We start from the raw sequence: 20249 nt of genomic DNA on the forward strand, positions 1-20249 counted from the left end.
ACAAAGCCATGTTAACTGAGGTACTCTGAAATAAATTGTCTATACCTAATGTCCTGGGGTGACTTTATGATGATGAATTGCATCCCCATTTGTCTGCTTAGCCCAGAAATAAGTTTTGCGCCTTTAAAACTAGATCTGAGACTGAAGAGGGGAGAAGGAGAAGCAGTGGAATGTCTGAGGCAGTTGCATTCAAAAACATAAAGATAAAGAGTTTTCAGCTTTCCTTCTCATGGACTGCTCTCAGCAGCACAGACAGAGGGAGAGAGCTCTCGTTTGCTTTTAGTTAGTTTTTGTAGCTAGCTGAGGATGAGAAGTTCCCTGGACTGTGGCTTTTCTTTTTCTTGGAACTGATCAGTCCTGCTCTGAACTGAAAACCCAGAAGGTCACCAGGAGCCCACGCCTATGTCCCACCGGGGCTGGGAAATGGCATCTTCTGCTGCAGAAGGGACTGATAAGAGACTGAGTGAGCTGCACCCACGACAAGGACTTACTGAATTTGCCATCTTTTCAGGACAGCAAGAGGTTTTATTGTTTAGTATTATTTATTTTTTTAATGCTTGTGAATACTTTGCTTGTTAAATAAATAGGTATTTTCCACTTTTTTCCAAGAAAATCTTTTCCCAAACCATTTGGGGGAGGGGATGCTTGAATCTATTTTCTAGAGGGACCGCTTTGGAAGCTTTCTCCCAGATTTGCCCTAAACCAGGACAACTTGATTTACAGATGGAGGGATGTTCATGTGCTGTTCCTGGCTCCTACTGCCTCCTGTGGAGAAGTGGTGGGACTGGGAGTGTCTGGTCTCAGGTGGTCTGAGATTCTGCAGTGATTGCCACTCAGTTTTCTTTACGGAAATTACAAATAAAAAAAGAAATCCAATGCAAAAAGTTGGTAAATGCTGGAATAGTGTGAACTCAGTCTACAGTCTTAAATGTCTCCAATTTCTGTAGAATTCACTGTGACTTTTTAGTCTCATGTAAGAGGTTTAGAAGATATTTGTGATTTCATGTCATTTTCCGGCTTTGAAAATCTTGAGTCTAGTTTGCTTCCAGTGTCTTCAGAAGATATACTTTCAATAAATGAGAGACCACAATAAAGATTCAGGTCAAGGGAAAAAGAGTTAAATATGGATGCTTAAAAAGTTTTTGAGTTTTCAAAGTTGCAGCAAACATAAAAACAGAGTCTCATTTGTGTCTTTTTCAAAATATGCTAGGTTTATAAATACTTACTTGATAAAATTAATAACTGGCTGTATCTGGACCCTGAAATTTAACCCTTTTGGTGGAATTTTCAAAAATTAACATGGTTTTGTTTATTTAATTATTTGCTTCAATAGTCATTATTATCACACTGGCTTTGATGCTAGCAGAGGTGGATTTTTTGTAAGTGTCTAATTCTGTAGTTTAAAAGAGATTTATTAATATTTTTAGGATAATCCACTACTTGCCTGCAATATACTCAAATTGATACATACATGTCAATGCAGAATCACTTAAGCACCATAGATTTTAGTCTAAAATCCCTGTCTCTGTTTCAAGTTTGAGTAAAAACTGTTCCACTGTACAGAAATGTATTTGTCTATTGATGCTCTATAATTGTGTGGTGCAATCACGGTGAAATGTCTGTAACACAGACTCTTACGCTGCATGCCAGATTTTACACCTTAGCTTCTATCAGCTACTTCAGATTAGGAAATCGATGTGTGTGTACAGTGTATGCTATCATTTTTCTCCACAAGTTGCTGATTCAGCCCTCCTGCGGGTTTAGATGAAGGACACACTTTGGACTCCTAGTGTTATGGCTCCATTATCAGGGTGTGTAGATGTGCTTGAACAACACATACTGACAGCTGGAAATGACTGTAAAGGTTTAAATTACACCAAGCAATTAAAGTAACTTCTTGTGAAAATACTCAGCTCCTTTAAGAGAAATAGCTAATCCTCAAAGGTCTTTTTGCATATATATAGACTGTAGAAGCTCTCAGAGGAGTAATTGAAAAGTTGCTGCGCGTGTGGTTGTTTTTGTGGCTACTCAGTAAGTTCTACAGATCCTTATTGTTGACTTAAGGGTAGAAAAAGCAATTGTTGCAGGAGTAATCTGGAAGTGCCTGCTGTTGGGATTTGATGACCATATATAAAATCCTGCTAATCGTAGCTCTGCATCTGGTGATGTCCTCCTAATAATGTCTTTGGAAACAAATACTGCCTTATATCCTTGAATATCCTAAATTGTTCTGCTGGTTTACCTACTCTTCTGTGCTGTTCCTCGAAACGATTACAGCTTCTGTGTGGAGCCAATACCTAATTTTTGTGAAAAAGTGTAATTGCTATATGTGTCACAAAAGATGTACGGTGAACTGAGTTTACAAGGGCCAGGGTCTGTTTTAACTAAATATAATATGTTTTTGGGAGGGAAGAGGGTGGTGGGGGAGGTGTGGAGGGAAAGGCAGCCCTGGACAGCAGCAATGGTTTTTCTGCCAGGAGCCACTGTGTGTCAGAAATGGCAAGAGAGTGGAGTGCCCGTAGCGGCCCCTTCTGGCTTGCTCTTCTGATTGCACTGGGGGTCATCGTTTCAAACATGAGCATCAGGAGAAACTTACTCCTCTAGAACAAAGGGGACTGCGAATATTTTCCAACTCATGTCAGCAAAGAAACTACAACTGGTATCTTTTCCCCACCTATGTGGTTTATAAAACAGTTTGAACATTCTTGATTATAATCACTACAGACATAATAGTGGTTTGTTTAAACAGTTCCAGCTGAAAAAAAAATAGTTTCCTAATCAGCTTGCCTGTTTTCAGCAACAGGTATGCAAGGTGATGATGCAACAGGGAAAAGGCTCAGAAAGTTAAGTGTTGGGCAGTATGACAATGATGTTCCTGGGGAGCCATCGTATAACAGGTGTGCATGGATGAAGTCTCCTGCTACTCACCAGGCTGTAATTCCAGGATCACCGGTTGCTGGAGGCAAAACCAAGGAGGTAATCAAGAAGGAAGCCCTATGTCTTATGTTTTGTGTCCAAAATTAACATGAAGCAATTGGGCAGTTGCATCATGGCAATAAGAATAAATAACTGCATTTACCTCAGAAATGCAATTCAGTGTTTGAGGATGCTCTTGTTTGTTCTGTGTTTGCATGTTTTCAGTGTTCCAAGGTCTCTCTGTTGGAACAGATGATCACACTGTATCTGATTACAGAAACCTTCTGTAATTTGATGAAGAATGCTCCACTGTGTCATAGAGTTAAATGAGAATTATCACATGTAATTTTGCTTTTTTGTGTCTTAGATGACTGTTGTACATTACCAAGATGAAATAGATGGGGGAATCTTCTCCACAATAAAAAATGGAAACGAAGCTGTCACGTTCACATCAGCTTTTCCCCTGTCACCAGAAATGAAATATGGTAAGAAAATGTCTATCTCTATTTACTTATTTATTTTAATAGCACTGTTGACATTTTAGCTGTTACTGAAGAGGAACTGCCCTTTTCCCTCTCTTGTAGTGACAACATCTCCTCTATGCCATCAGCAGAATTCCTCCAGCCAAAAGGTCAGCAGCCCAGCTGAGTTGTACAGAACCACTTCTGGTAAGGTACCACTCTTTCCTAAATAATGTGAAAATGATCTATGTATGAAGGCAATTAACACAACAGTAGTTTATAAATAGGACATATAAATGACGAATTTAGATGTGCAAGTCAAAGAAACAGATTTTAGCAGTCCTACTTTAATCACACCAAAAACAAGTGAGTAATGAAGAATTATCCAAGAAATATTTAATGCCTTCCAGATTTTAACTGTCAACAGGGGGTCCCATGTTCACATTAATTGTGAAAATTCAGTGTAGGAGCAATTCAGCAGCTGTGTCACAGAAATAAGAGGAAATGTAGCTCAGTGTTTAAGGCTATCTTGCTCTTGTTCTCTTTATCTGTTTGCATGGTTTCAATATTCCTCAGTCTTTCTGCTGATATATGATGATGTCAAAATACTACTATCAGGATACTTGAGTTCTTTGTGATTTTAAACTGTTTTTGTCTCTATCTGAGGAAAGATGGGTGATATCTATGTTGCCATCTTTTCAGGCAAGTGAAGCTGACAATAGAGCTTTACAGTAGCTATGCTCAAGTCAAGAAGATCCTTAACCAGAGGAATGGATGTTCTGGAGGGTTGTTTTGTCATTATACAGTTTGTAAACGTGCAGCCATGGGAAAATAGTTGGTAGTAGATGATTATGTATTTAAAGATTTAATATGATCTAGCTATGACTTTTTATAATAAAGGATAATTTTCAAGACCTTAACTCTTTGCTACTAAAAATAGCACCTAAGCTACTTTTACCTGTCAACTTTTTTGTGCAAAATTATTTGACAACACTAGGATTTAAAAGAAAAAAATATTTCTGGACTGCATCAGAAAGTGCTGGACATAGCAGGAAGCCAGCTAATGTATTTAAAATCTGAATAAAAATCACAGGCATTCATTTTATGCATTACATGATGTTGAAATGAAAATTTATGTATACTAATATAGTTTTACTGCTTAGGCTATGACTGTCTTCTCCAGGAGGACCTTGATAGTTGATTTTTCAATAAATTTGATGATGGGTTTTGATGCAATAATAGTTAGCATTTCAGTTCTAACTTCAAAAAAAACCCTTTATGTTCAATTTGCTTCACTTTATAGTTGTCAAAAGCAAGTAACATCAACACAGAATAAAATTAGCTATAGAAAAATCTTCTACCCAGTTCAAGACATCTGTTTATGGTTCTCCCTACTTCTAAGTAATTAGTGGCAGATATCTTCCTGGGGACAACTTCATCAGATCAATTACAGGTTGATCTACTGAACACTTCGTTGTTAAAGGGTTTCTGTTTATGTTGCTAAGAGCTAAGACTTGCCCTGGAAAAATACTTGGCTTTCAATGTATTTCTTTCTCTATTTTGATTCTCCTGCTTAACTCTAAATGCTATCATCGCTCAAATGCTCTTTTTAGATGCTCAGTTAATACACTGAAAATAATTATTCTAATTATTAGAAAAGGAAACAATTCTTCGAGTGCCAATTCTTCTTTCAAAATGAAGCTCAAGGCATATTGAATGCTGCAGGTTCAGTGCTCATCTCCATGCAGCTTTGGCTTTAGCTGTAAGCATAATGTACTTTGACATTAAAGGTGTTAGTTGTTAGTTAGTTAAAAGGTTAAAAGGGTATGAGGTGGGTCAGCTAGAAAACATGCAGTTAAAGATACCTGTTTGCAAGTATTTCTCAGAAATGTTAATTGGGTGACTTTCCCATCAGAACACAGAAACCTCTACTGCCAAAGGCAAGTAAGAATCATACTTTGAATGGTTTAAATTTTTCTCCTTTCCCTTCACTTCTACTATAGTTATTGCCTCTATCTACAGTAAATATCTATTGTATCTACTTGCTTCTGTGTCTTCTGATTTCTTTGGCAAGAAGTGCTTCTTATTTCTGCTACCAACCCCTAATTCATGCCCAGAGCAAGAGTGTTATGTTTTGTGTGTTGAAGAGGCCAAGAATCGTAAGGTAACAGATGCAGCTGTTCCTGTGGTTGAGACTGCTTTAATGCACATGCTGTAGAGGTGACTCTAAGAGTGTGCACTTTGCAAGAGTTACTAACAGCCTCACTCTTTAGTACTTTCTTTTGCCACATAGCTCTTCTTTTAAATGCTTCCATGGTCTTTATTTTGGTAAAAGTCAGAAAACATACTGACTTCAGAAATTTCCAACAGTGTGAGGCCTTTTGAGCCATGGACTCCAGAGTCTTAATTTCTGCTATTAAGGTATTTCCACTTTTGTCTCAGTTCAGATCGCCCTTGAATTCAAAACTGTTTTCTTCTGTATCTCAGCTTTGTTGTTTATCTGCTTTTTAAGTTACCAGTGAGGATACTGTAACCTGGTTACTAATTATCTAGATGTATTAACTGTTTTATTTCCTCCCCATTTCCTTGTGGAGAATAGCATTCAGTATAATTAGCGCTTACCATATCAAGGGATTCTGTTGTGCTTTTAGAGAAGTACAAAAGTATATATTTTAAAAGAAAAAATACACATTTTTGTGTATGTTATGGTCAAGAACTGCAATGACATCCAGTCCTTGCATATAAAATATTAAAAAATTCTCTCTTTCTTGTAAACTGTTATTCTTGTAAACTGTGTATTTAGTATCTTGAATGCATCTGATGTTTAACCTGTTTACCTAAGGACACTGTCTTTAATAAAGTCTTATAAAATGGAGCTCTGTTATCCCTAGAAATCTTGATTTTCTTTTCAGGTAAAACCACTTTGCTGGGGAAAGTCAGTCTAGTAGTATTATGTATCTGTCTCTCTTACATTAGCTATACCCTAACTCTTCATTCTCCCATACATTAATTGGAGATGTCCTGCCTGCAGGATTTCTTTCCAGAGCCTTGTTCTTTATCAAACAGGTGGAAATTTAACCTCCCTCAGTCTGTATGCATTCAGTCAATTTTTTGTCAGCACTGCTGCTCCAGTGATCACTTGCTGCCATGGCTTCATGGCCCTTTTCTTCACTTTACATAGCTTATAAGTAATACAACACCCACAGAGTTCATTCAGAATAGTCTTTGAAAGACACCTCGCTTCTTGAGATGAACCTAAGTGGTTTATAAATTGGCTGGTGGCCTATAAAATGGTTAGTTTTGTAAATACCCCTCAAAAAATAGGGCTGCTCCAGATAGGACCCAGATACAGCTCTCTCTGGAATTTCACAGTAGCTGATGTATATTCCATGGGAAGGAGAGTCCCACACATCAGTGAAGGAACTGATGCACTATTTGTAGGCCATTTTGAAACTTATAAAGGCCCTTTTGTCCCAGGCAGCAGACAGCTAATTCAAGTCCCTTTGTACATAGAAGTAACAAATAAAAGCATAGCAAGCTCTTTGCCAGGGGACAGAATGCTGGCTAGCTGCCCTGCCACTCCACCCCTGAGGCTAGATGAGAACGGCCCCTTCTTCAGCCCTGGTCAAAGCACAGACAGAACTTTGCAGAAGGTCTACATTCACAAACAGGCACTGTCTTGCAACAGAGGGCAGGGATCTGTGGAACAAGGGAAAATTGTCTATAATCCTTTATCGATGTACTGACAAAGAGAAGACATGATGTCACTTTTTCCCATCTTTTCTGGACGGCCTAACTAGACTTGTGCAGTTCAAGCAGGGCAAATGATGGAATGAAAGCATTGCTATTGGTATAAGGAATTCCTGGGCCTTCAACCATGTGTAAAGCCTTGCTTTTTCATCTCTTCCATGGAGCTTAACCTATGTGCTGTGCTCAAAGCTTGTGTATGAGCGGCATCTATTCTAAAAATTTTAAAAAGGGCAACTTTTCTCCTCGTGCCATTGTGGAACTCTTCAAGACCAGACACTGGAATATTTCCACAATTTTTCCCATACTATTTTTTATCTAACAGAAACATTGTAGCCCTAAATTCCCCTCATTGACCAACACAGACTTACTCTATTACATCATCCAGCAGAGTGATGAGCGTTTAATAAATTTATGGAAGGCAAACCCACAACCTAACAGCCTCACTATTGCATAATTCCATTGTTGATTAGAATTTTATACTGTTCTGGTTTCATACTGTTATTTCAGGATTGTGATTTCTTCCAGTCGCTGAGTTGCTAGGGAAATGATACATACTGCTTTTTTTTTTTGATTTAAAAAAGGTCAGGGTTTTAAACTGAGGGTCAGTTTGGGAATAAAAGTGAAACTAGTTTGTGAAAGGGAAAAATTCCGTGTTTATGATGGGCAAAAACTTTTTTCACAATGTGAAAACCTTTCATATAATATTTGTTTATACCTGTCTTTCTCTCCTCTTCTTACCTGTTTATGCAAGATATAAATGTCCAAAGCAAGTAACAGCTTCAGAACTTTTCCAGACAGCTGGGTTCATTTGCTTTGGACATCAGTGCATGCACTCAAGTGGATGGTTAGCATAAGCTCTGTCCTCCTGGAAACAGGTGCATTTTCATTTTTTCTATTGCAATTTTCACATTCAAGTCTTTCTGGATGTTTTGTTTATTTTAGTGGGTTTTCATTTGTTTGTTTGTTGAGGCTGTCGATGAAAAATAAAAAATACAAGTAGAGAAAGGAAATTTGTGATTTAATGCAAAGCAGATACACACCAGATTTCTATTATATTTTCCATTGTCCTATAATTGCCCTTGACATGTTTATATCATGGCTGAATACAGTATTCATCTACACAATATTTTTATAATTAAACACCAAATATTTCTTAATTACTATAAAACACACCATTTACTAGTGCATAAGAAGCCTCCATAGACTTCAGGAGGAAACAGGAAATGACTTGGCTCTCCTGTTGGGATTCTACCAGCAAGAACTTAAGGAGGGCTTCCAGAAAGAGCATTTGGAATGCTGCACAGCAGAATTTTAAATGTTCAGCGACCACTTCTTGGTTGTTGTAAGCACTGAAGTCACTATAATGTACTATGATCTGTCACACTTTTGCATCTCTAGGTTACTTTCATTGAGACATTCAGCTCAGTAAAATTAATTTTTATACAAAGTTTTTGTTGCAGGAAGGTTGGAGATGATATGTTTTCAAGTCTTCATTGTCACAGATCTTTGTGCCACTAATTATAATACAGTTCTTAACATATCTTTCAAATATGATCATGGAAATGATGTATTTTTTGGCCTGAGGAGAAATAGCAACACTTACTATCAGTGATTTCACTCTGGTAGTCCAAATTCACAGCAAAAGTAGTAATATTCCATCTCATGTGCTGAAAAGCTTAACCATTTAATTTACTTTATATCAATCTGAATGGTGGAAAATATCTTGTAACAGTAGAATGGAATTGGAACTAAAAATAACTTAAAAGACTTGTAGTCTATGCCTGAGTGGTATTAACCAAAAGCCTTACAGTATAAGTGTCTACAACTGAGCTATTTGGTAATCAGCCAGTTGAGCTTCCCCTCCATTCAGTTTGGCTAAGATTTTCATGGGAGGAACTCTCCCAGTCTATACTACTTAACTTCCCAAAGCTTTAGAGATTAAATTATTTAATGTTTTATCCATTTAACTAGCTAGATACAGACATATTTTGTTTACAGCTATGTTACATGTTTCTACATAAAACTGTAAAAAATCTGTACTTATTTTAGGCACTCAGTAAACATTCTAATATGTCATTGATTCAGAGGACAAAGGAATATAATTATGCATAACTGAATATAAAAAGCTAGGGCGTGCCAAGTCCATGGCAGATAGTATGTGATGATAAACCAGTGGGACAATTTAAATGTATGTTTTCTTTGGCTGATACATTAAAGCTCACAAAATAGGTCACTCTTGTTACTGGATTTTCATAAGAAAACTAAATCACTAAAATATGCTCTCTCTTCCATTGGTTTTGGATACTCTAGGTTGATAAAATATTCTGGAACATGAATACATTTTGTTTTGTAGCCAGTATTGTATCTGATCACAGACTCAATAATTCTTCAAATCTGATGCTTATGTCAAAACAAAGATATTTCATTATGAATTGTTCTTACAGCTCGCTGAGCTAATCTTCTGCACAGGGACACGGTCTGCTGTGACCTACATGTTAACATAACGTTGAACATGAGAAAAATTCAAGTGCTGCCGATGGTCATGGAAAATACTGTGCTAGCAGAATGCATAGTCTAGTAGTGCATGTGTATATAATTCCATGTGCAGCTTCTCTACAATACTGAAGAATTTGAAGGAAAAATAAAAAAAGAGAAGATAGGTTCTTCAGACATTACACTGAAGAGATTTTGTGAAACTATTCACTGTCTCCTCTTCCTACCCCCCTAGCTTTTGTAGCAGGATTTGCATCTGGACAGAAACACTGTGATCATAGATCAGAATGGACCTTAAACCATATCCTGCCCTATTTGAACTGCTTTGGAGAAAAAAATCAGATACTGATTTGGAAAGGCTTTGTTTTATACTGTGTGTTTAATTTTCTGTGCAAGTATTTACATTGGGGTATTTTTTTTTTTTGTTTGTTTGTTTTAATGGATGACTTTTCATTCCATGTAGGCGAAGTGCTGATAGATATGTAAATTAGAGAACTGAGACTATTCCCCTAGAAATGGCCCTCTCCGAGGACCCTTAGCACTGCCTGCATTATCCATTTGAACTAGGGCACTTCTGAAAAATTACATGGAGTCTTCTGTCTAAAACAGCAAATGGGCTAGGGTTAGTTTTTTAGAATTACAGTAATTTCACGACCATAAGGCGCACCGGACTATAAGGCACACCCCCCGGGAGTCGGCAAATTTTGCAACTTCGCAGATCAGATAAGGCACACTGGACTATAAGGCGCACCTTTTTTTTTTTTTTTAGCGAGGCTCTGCCCCCAGCTCCCCCTGTGCGGTTGCTGGCCAAGGCCCCGCCCCAACCCGGCAGCCATTGGCCCCCGGGTCCGCCTGTATCTGCTGCTCCGTGTGGTGTCCCTGGGGCCGGAAAATGCTCGCTGCCGCTCTGTGCGGCGTCCCCGGGGCCAGAAAATGCCCGCTACTGCTCCGTGCGGCGTCCCCGGGGCCGAGGAATGCCCGCCGCCGCTCCGTGCGGCGTCCCCGGGGCCCCGCTGCTCTGGGAGTGCCCTGGTGCTCCAGGTGCCCCGATGCCGGTGGGCTCGCCCCGTGCCACCACTGCCCTGATTCCAGCGGCTTTCCCACCCCGCGCGGCGGCCGCCCTGATGCTGGCAGGTTTCCCCCCACGGAGCCCCTCTCCCCTCACATCCTGACGCTGCTACGGGACACCTCTCCCCTCACAGCCCGGCACAGCCCCGTGGGGCCACTCCCTCCTCACAGCCCGGCACAGCCCCGTGGGGCCACTCCCTCCTCACAGCCAGGCACAGCCCCGCGGGGCCACTCCCCCTCACAACCCAGCCCTGCTGCAGGGCCACTCCCCCTCACGGCTCGCACTTCTGGTTTGGCAAATTTTGCCACTTTGTCCATCAGATAAGGCGCACCGGACTATAAGGCACACTTCCGGTTTCGGGGGAATATTTTAGTCAAAAGGGTGCGCCTTATAGTCGTGAAATTACTGTAAGTTTTCTCACAGGAAAGTGAGTATCCAAGTGGTGGAGACCCTAAATACAGAAAGAAGCTCTCTACTTTCTTATCTACTCATTTTGTACTGAATTAAAATGTTGAACTGCATTAAAGGAATGGCAGATCTTGTGACAAAGGAGTTTTCCTACGGGAGTTCATATGAAGTAAGGTTTCTAGCTTGGGACATCTTTATAAAAAGTCTCTGCCATGTTATATGTCTTTCATCAATGATACCTTAACAAGTCTGAGTGATCCCTGATACCTCACTAGTGGCATTAAATCAAGCAAGTGCTGATAGTTTCTTCATCAAGAATCCACCCACCCTGTAAGGGCTTCCCTTAACTGGGGCACCACACTTTAATCCAGTCTGTCTGTTACTTGTTGTGTTGACTAACTTTTCATACCACTGTGAACTGAAAATGAAACAACTGCCTTATTTCAAAAGGATTTAGTAACTGAGAAAAAACTTGAAATTTTGCATAAGACACATGTTATTCCTGTTGCAGTTTCATTCAGGAACCAATAGATCTGAAAGTTTAATTGTGCAGCCTGCAGCTTTCATCCTTCCTGTAGCTCTAGTCCAAAGGCATTTTCTCTTGAGAGAAAGCAGTACCATTATCTGGTGTTTATTTATTTTTGTGTGTGTTTTGGTTTTTTAAAAATTTTTTCTATCCAAGATAACTGACTATACTTGGAATATGCATTTATTAGTTGAAAAGATGATGGTACTTCCAAGGGTGCTGAACACAGTTTCTTGTTATATTCACTAGTATCTGTGTCAGCTCAGAAATTCTAAAATTCAGGCAATCAAATAAGCTGTAGATTTCTGAAGTTCCAAATGCCAAAAAAAATTGTTTATGTAATCAAATATTACATGGGAAAAATGTGATTATACAATACTTCAGTGTTGTTACTTGATCATGGTCTCAAAGCATATGTACCTCTTCAGTTAAATGTGAAATGCACACTGATAATACACTGGTGGGTGGTAGTTTGGTTTTGGTTTTTTGCCTCTTTCATTTTTCTTGCTAAGAACCACTGCGAAAGTGGTTACTTGTAAGGTTTTATAGAGCAGTCTGTTTTAGAGAGTTTGGTTTCTCTTTCCCTTTCCATGGGAAAAAGTAATGAATTTCCCCACATGAATCAGTCATTTGATAAAGATCTTTGTATATATTCATTGAAATATAGATGAATAATATTTTGCACATATAGAAAAACAAAAATAATCTGAAGATGAGAAAGCCATCACTAATATTTGCTACTTTGGAAGATGCAAACAATGAGCCATTGAAAGAAACTTAAAAACTATTTAATAGAAATACAGGATTGGATGAGCAAGCAGCCTGGCAGATGTGTTTGTTTTTACACATACCTGAGGTTGCTTGTTTGCAGTGCATGTGCATAGCATACATTTTTGAGATGTCACTAGTCAGTTTGTCTGGAAAAGGTCAAATTAACAAAAAAAAAAAACAACATGGGAACAACTACTGCTCTTGCTATGATTGTGAAATTTTTTTAACATTTCCACGGTGAGGCCTCCTACTATATGACATGGCACTTCATGACTGTGATGTGCCAGAGTAATCCATGTAGTTTGAGGGAAGGCTGAAGAAGAAACCTCCAAAAATCTAAGTACAGCTGTGAGCACACTTTTTCAAAACAATTGCAGTTTTAAAATGATCCTTTAAAAAATCTGGGAGGATCTGTCTACTGCATTCACAAGTTAAAGATATTCTGCAGTTTCAGAATGACAGACCTTCCAGTGTTGTGTGGGAGCAGAGAGGAAATACACATTCAGTTCCACTCAATTGTTTATAGTCTAAAGGTCATATTACTCTTTTTTTTTTTTTCAAGATGCTGTTCTCTTCTATGTTAATTTTCTTCATGTTTATTCCCTCTGGCAGAGGAGGAGAAAACCAAATTAATCTCTGTTTTTCTATGCCTGAGGTAGGCATGTTATTTCACAGTGCCATTTTTTTTCAGTCACCTTGTAGATAAATTCTGAAATGAGCAATCTACTTGACATTGAGTCCCACATTTCTGTCAATCACCAGAGTAGCAGGGAAACACATGACATTTCTTCACAAATTATGGAGTTTGCTGAATTTGCGTGAGACATGGCATAGCCACTCTGCTTCAGGAGTTCTTGTTGGAGAAAGGTGCATGTTATAATTCAAGTCGTATGTCTTAAACTATTTTGGATAGATTTTGCAGTGTAATGTTTCTGATCAAAACAGGATTCTTAGGTACTACATCTAGGAGAACTGTACACTGGTACCACCTGGCAGAGATTGAAAGACCTGATCCTGGTTGCTGTGCTGTGCCTGGAACAGCCATGGAACCAATTCTTGCCAAATAACAGACTTTCTCCTTTTGAAGATGGCAGTGTCTTACACACTGTGCTGACCTAAACCCAATCAGTTCCTCACCTGAGGCATCCAACACTGCCTTTTCTTCCCTTCCTAGCACTTCTTTGGTGTACAATCAGCCTTGCCCTTTCTATCTTCTGGCTTTAGAGTTTCACATTTCTTTCTTCCTTGGAGAAGAAAATCTCATCTGGTTGAAACTTTGAATTTGTAAATTAAGACAAGCAAAACGTGAGATTTTTGTTATGTGCCCTTTTGTTTGTTATTAACTGTCCATGTCAGAGGGATTTTCTTGATGAGTAGCCCCTTAAGTATAACTGAGTCTGTTAGAAGGATCCATTAAAAAAAAAAATCTTAAGAATGGGTTGATTTGATAAATGCTGACAAAACTCAAGTGTATTAATACATGATTTCTGCTTACATTACATCCTTATAATACTTTGGAAAGTTTCTCACTTAACCAGTCCTCTTCATATGTCATCTCAGTTTGTTAAAGGTTCTCTTCTAATTCAGCAAGTGTAAATAGCCAAACAAGCAAAGTTTTCAAAATTTGAAGATCAGGAAAGAAATGAGATATCAAAAGGTCCTCTGATTACAGTGCTTTTTATGCAGAGACAGAGATGCTTTCTATGGAGACAAGTTTTCTTTAATCATTACTGTTTAAAGGAGTGTGAAGACTGTGTTTGCATCTGACTCTGCCAGGAAGGGTCCAAGACAAAGTGTAGTTGTATAATAAATCAGGGTAATTGATGCCAGTTCTGAACTGCTGCATAGTAAGCTCTTCTGACCCTGTGGCAAGGATTTTCCCTTCTTTTTACCTGATAATATGGTGTATATCACAACTAACCTTTGCTATTTTGTTCTTCTGAGTGCAATCTTTATACAACATGTTTAATAGGAGCGTCTGCTATGAAGGAAAACAGTGGTAGGAATGAATATTCTTATAAAGGAGTAGTTTGATTTACATTATGGTCTGTGGAAGAAAGCAAAATGTTAGTTTACCAAAACTCTTCTCTATAAGCAAGCCAGCTTGTGTATTTTAATATTATCAAAATGGTTTAGTACACACATTCAAAACATGGTGCTAGTAGAAATTTGAAGGCAGTAGAATAATTCATTATGGGACATTTTAAAGGGTTGCATTTGTTTCTGTCTAGATCTAGTAATTTCCTGCAGTCATCCTTTCAGAAAATACAGTGTGCCAGGCACTGAAGAACAATCTGAAAAGGAAATGTGCTGCTCATTGTGGAGCTGCAGTGTTTCCACTCGTCTTCCTGACCTGTAAATAAAACCTGCTCAGAACAATGCTGGGGGGATGTTGAATGCAACGCAGTAAGGCTGTTTTGTGATCTTGGGAAGCTGGTAAAGCTTTATTCAGAACTCTGGATGCTAAATTTATCCGAGAGCGTTGAGCCAGTTTGGTGTAATAGAGTAGCTGGGCTTTGGTCAACATTAAAAAAGCACAAGGGCTTGCGTCTCTCTGAAAGAAACAAGTAAGTGAGGTCAAATGAAGTGGTGAGGGAAGGACAACACCCGCAGCCCAGCACTCTAAAACCCCCCAAACCCCAGCGCCCCCCGTCCCCTCCCGCAGCCCCGGCGGCCCCGGCTGCTGCGCCGCCGCTCGCTCCCCGCCCCCGCAGGGACCCGCGGGCAGCGCCGCTCGGCGGGCGGGGGGCGGCGAGAGCCGGGCGGGGAAACGGGGGAACGAGGGACACGCAAATGAGGTGGAGTCAGCGCAGCAGGCATACTCTGAATGGGCAATCGGGCTGAAGAGCGAGCGGGAAGCCTAATCTAACAGCTATTGGAGAATTACTTTCTGCCTGGATGGAGTGAAGTCTGCTTATTCTTATCTGGGTGGCTGTACTGAGACAAGGGAGCCTGTGCTTCTCTCGCCGCAGACAGTGGAACCCACTTAGCGGTGAAGTTCCGACACGCGAGGGCGAGCGGAGGGAGCTGGCACATGCCGGGAATAGCTTTTCCCGAGTCTCTGCGTGGCGGGGCGGCTGCCTCGACTCGGTGAGCCGCGGGCAGCATGCGGCCCGGAGGGAGGAGGGAAGGACGAGTTCGCCCGGCCCCGTGGGAGAGCAGCGGTCGCGATGGCTTCCATAGGTAGGTTTTGTGGTTCCCCGCGCCCCTGGTCCGTGCGTTTTCCTAAGTCTGAAAACTCGTACTGGGGGTCGGTCTTGTGCGTGGCTGGTCGCGTTCGCCGCGGCGGCAGCGGAACGTGACCCCGGGCCAAGGGGAGGGCGGCGGGAATTCCCTGGAGCGAGCCGGCCTCCGACGGGGCCGCCGCGGCTGGAGCACGCACGGAGCTGCGGCCTGCTGCTGCTGCTGCGAGCGCTCTGGAAATTTCAGTGGGAGGAAGAGTCCTGCCTTGTGTAGTCATATAACAGCGGTGGGAGTCTACGCAGAAACGGAGGAGGTTTGCAGACAAGGAGTTCTGTCAGTGTGAGTTTTCTGCAGTCGCTGAGGAATGATTGAGGGCATGAGGCAGGGCTTGAGAGTTTTGTCTAGTCGCTCTTCTGCCGAGGAAGCCCTGTAATTTTTTGTGTGTCCTGGTGGGTCTTTTATAGAGTAGAAGAAATGAGGGCTGCCTGGAGTATACATCATTTCTGTCTATGTAGAAAAAATTGTTTGGGCTTAGTCTTTTTCTTCTTCTGAGTAGTTCTTAGTAATGTTGTAGCAGCACTGAGTTTCTTTTCAAAAACATGAAAGGTGTAAGATTTTGTAAACACGAGTCTTTTTAAAATGAGGAATATGGCATATTTGTTTTGCTATCTTACTTAATGAGAAAAACACTTTATTGTGCCATTAGCACTGGAAGGGTACTTTGTCTAATTCGTGCATCCAAGACAAAGTGTGTTTGTGTAATACATGTAAAAAAAACGCTCTCACTTTCTTACTTCAGATCTGTATTTTCCATTAAAATATAGTAGAGTCTTAGAGCAGCCAACTATTACAACTATTACGGGGTGCACCAGAATAAAAAGCCTGGTTACTATTGCCTTAATGCAAGCAATTTTTCTATTCAGGCAGTAGCAGCATATGCTTGGTTAAAGACTGCAACCCTAAAAGGAGAGTTACTGAATTACAATTCTCGAGGGACAGACCAAGAAAAAAGATGCAAGAGATTCACTTCTCAGTCGTGTGTTTTGTGATACTGGCCAACACTGAAGATGAACTGAACCGAGTTTGTTTTTACCAGTTTCCATTCCAGGTTATTAAAAGCAGCCTTTGAAAAGTCAGGTTTTTTCTGGCTTTAAAATGAAATGGTTTAGTTATACTACTTGCAAATCAAAAGGGAGTCCTCACTTTCGTTATTCAGGCTGCAGTGAGCTGGGTTCAGCATTTTGTTGCAGGCAAGTGACTAGAAAAGTGAACAGGTTGAAGATTTTCACATTTAGGCAGAATTTTTCTCACAGCAGAAGCCCAAAGTGAGAGTTTTGATAGAAGGTCCAAACATCAGTTTGCTTCCATTTATTCTGTGAGGCAAGTATGCCTGACATCAAAAGCTGCATATTGGGACCTTTCTGGTTCCTCGTGGCACCAGGGAACTGGACTGAGACAGGAAAAGGGATATTTAAACTCCTTCTTTCCCTCTCTTTCACCTTAGGAAACCCTATATAGGGTTATAACACAAAATAGGGAGTCTTCATGCTTGCTTCTCAGAAGTGTCAGAAAGTCAAGCCCAAGCTCTGTCCCTTCTTTCACTCAGTTTGGCCCCTCTACCTCCACCCTTGCCTCCTTTTCTTTGGCTTTGGAGTGTATTTGTCAGTAGACGTGAGTGGCACTTCCCAATTCAGCACAGACCTCTTAGACCTGCATCTCTAACATTTCAAGCAATTTTAATGGTTAATGAACTCTAAAGCACAAGGCTGATTTTTTACTCTATTCTTGAAAGGTGCTTGGTCTTTCAGTTCATTCTGCATGAAAAAAAAAGTATTACTGTTCATTGGAAGGTACCAATTTAATGTTTCATAAGTTCTTTTTTTTCCACTAAAACTATTTATTGCTATTTAATTACTGTTTAACTATGCAGTTTAATTTTACGGTTTGATGAGAATTGTCACGTTCAGCAATGTGAATGTCTGAAATTCCATTACAAAATAAACCATGATAAGAATGGAATTGCCTGTCTCTAAAGTAATTTTACTGATTTGTTGTGTAAACTTATTGTGGACATATTAATAATTGTGTTCTAATTGTTTTATTGGATTGATTCTTTTCTTTTCACCACTGTATGACCCACTGTATGTAGAGACAGAATAGGGGTTCTCTTGTTTATGCATTATGTACTGATAGTGATTCTCTCCTAAAGAGTGTTTTAATAAATGTCACATTTTATGATACATGGGATCCGGAAGCCTTGAGGACATGCCCCTGCAGCTGATTTGCATTCCTAAGATAGCAAAACTGACTTAAAGTCAGTAGCACAACATCTGCAACATCTTTTAAAATACATGAGAAGTCAGATGCAAGTGATTGCTTTAGTCCTTGGGGATGTTTTTTTTTTTTCCCCCTGGTACTACCTGGGAGAATGAAATGATTTAGTGTAAGAAAGCCTTTCAGAAAGTCATGATAAGGATTTTACTGCTTTGAAGATGCTGTATTGTTAATTCTGTTCAGCAAATAGGAGTTATTTGTATTTTGGTGTGTCCCGGTTTAAAGGGACAGTATTACCAGGAAAAGGGAATTCAGGAACTCGCAGGCACAAAAAAAGGTATAGGTTGGGAATAACAGTTCTTTACTGAAATATTTATAAGACAAACAAAAACAGCATCAGCTATACGAAAGAAAAAAAAACAGTGACAGAACAGAACGGAATTCAGTCCCAATCCCTTTTTTTCAGTCACCGATGGCTCTCCGATGGACCAGGGCGGGCGGCTTCTTAGTCGCGGCTGCTGCAGGGGCAGGGGAGGGGGCCAGGTGGCCTCACCACCCCAGGTGGAGGAAAAGGGTGAGAGGAAGGAAACTCTGCTCACCGTGGGCGTCCCAGTTCCCAGTTGTTCAGAGCTAGCAGAAAGCTTTAGCAGTCCAAATCCAAGAAGCCTGATCCCAACAGGAGAAACGGAACCTCTCTCCTCCAGTTCGGCCGGCGAGCTGTAGAGTTCTCCTACCCCCAGTGTCCTCTTACTTGCGGAACACAAAAGCAGGACTCCACCTTTCCCTAATGGGCCATCATTGCTTCAGCAGTCCTTTATCTCCAGCTCTTAACGGCTAATAGGAGAGCCATCCCGGCTAGCTTAACATAATAATGGGAAAAATTTCTAAACCTCGCCAACCCACAACATTATCCACCCCAAATTTTTTCCATGCTAACATACTACATTAAATTAGAACCTTTAAATTACATACATACATGCAGTTACAGACACAGTATCATAGGTAGTTCACCCTAGAACAAGGTCTCCTTGGGGTATGCATCGGGTTTCTCCATCCTTTTGCATCACCCACCAGGTACAACCTGGTCCTTGAGCAAAAACCACCCCACGGACAGGATTGTCTTTGCTGGAGGCAGAGTTCACCCAAACAGTTTTCCCTAGCATACCTCTCATGTGTACCACTGGAACCTTATCCCCATCTGGTGTTCCCAAGAGCTCAGATTGGGCAGGGCCTGCTCGGTTAGTGGAACCTCGGGTATTCACTAACCATGTGGCCTTTGGTAGATTACTTTCCCAGTTCTTGAAAGTCCCCCCACCCAGTGCCTTCAAGGTGGTTTTAAGCAGGCCATTGCACCGTTCAACCTTCCCAGCTGCAGGTGCATGGTAGGGAATATGGTACACCCACTCAATGCCGTGTTCCCTAGCCCAGCTGTTTATGAGGCTGTTCTTGAAATGAGTCCCGTTGTCTGACTCAATTCTCTCAGGGGTGCCATGTCTCCAAAGGACCTGTTTCTCAAGGCCCAGGATGGTGTTCCGAGCAGTGGCATGAGGCACAGGGTAGGTCTCCAACCATCCGGTGGTGGCTTCCACCATGGTCAGCACGTAGCGCTTGCCTTGGCGGGTCTGAGGCAGTGTGATGTAGTCAATCTGCCAGGCCTCCCCATACTTATATTTGGACCAACGCCCACCATACCAGAGGGGCTTCACTCGCTTGGCCTGTTTGATGGCAGCGCACGTATCACAGTCATGGATGACTTGAGAGATACTGTCCATGGTTAGATCCACCCCTCGATCTCGTGCCCACTTATACGTGGCATCCCTGCCCTGATGACCTGAGGCGTCGTGGGCCCATCGAGCCAGGAACAATTCTCCCTTGTGTTGCCAATCCAGGTCTATTTGTGACACCTCTATCTTTGAGGCCTGATCAACCTGCTCGTTGTGTTGGTGTTCCTCATTAGCCCGACTCTTGGGGACATGGGCATCCACGTGACGAACTTTCACAGGTAGCTTCTCTACCCGGGTGGCAATGTCTTTCCACTCGTCGGCAGCCCAGATTGGTTTTCCCCTACGTTGCCAGTTTGCCTTTTTCCACCTTTCCAGCCAACCCCACAGAGCATTGGCTACCATCCACGAGTCAGTATAAAGGTAGAGCTTTGGCCACTTCTCTCTTTCAGCAATGTCCAGGGCCAGCTGAACAGCTTTGAGTTCAGCAAATTGACTTGATCCACCTTCTCCTTCAGTAGCTTGTGCAACCTGTCGTGTGGGGCTCCATACGGCTGCTTTCCACTTCCGGTTCATTCCCACGACGCGGCAGGAGCCGTCGGTGAAAAGAGCGTAGCGTGTTTCATCTGCTGGCAGTTGGTTATACGGTGGGGCTTCCTCAGCGCGGCTCACTTGTT

General features: G+C 41.1%; 1 protein-coding gene across 6 annotated transcripts in view; it reads left to right on the forward strand.

Annotated features, from left to right (window-relative positions):
• The window catches only part of TNS3 (tensin 3), a 232374-nt gene that overhangs the window by 172785 nt on the left and 39340 nt on the right, over positions 1–20249 (forward strand). For all 6 annotated transcript variants that reach the window (XM_033053244.2, XM_033053252.2, XM_033053260.2 and 3 more), the window contains 3 exons: positions 2798–2976; positions 3284–3401; positions 3501–3584. In XM_033053244.2, coding sequence (XP_032909135.1) covers positions 2798–2976; positions 3284–3401; positions 3501–3584 — 381 coding nt within the window. The remainder of the gene's footprint in view (positions 1–2797; positions 2977–3283; positions 3402–3500; positions 3585–20249) is intronic.

The sequence above is a fragment of the Catharus ustulatus genome, chromosome 1 (genome assembly GCF_009819885.2).
Source record: "Catharus ustulatus isolate bCatUst1 chromosome 1, bCatUst1.pri.v2, whole genome shotgun sequence".
NCBI lineage: Eukaryota > Metazoa > Chordata > Aves > Passeriformes > Turdidae > Catharus > Catharus ustulatus.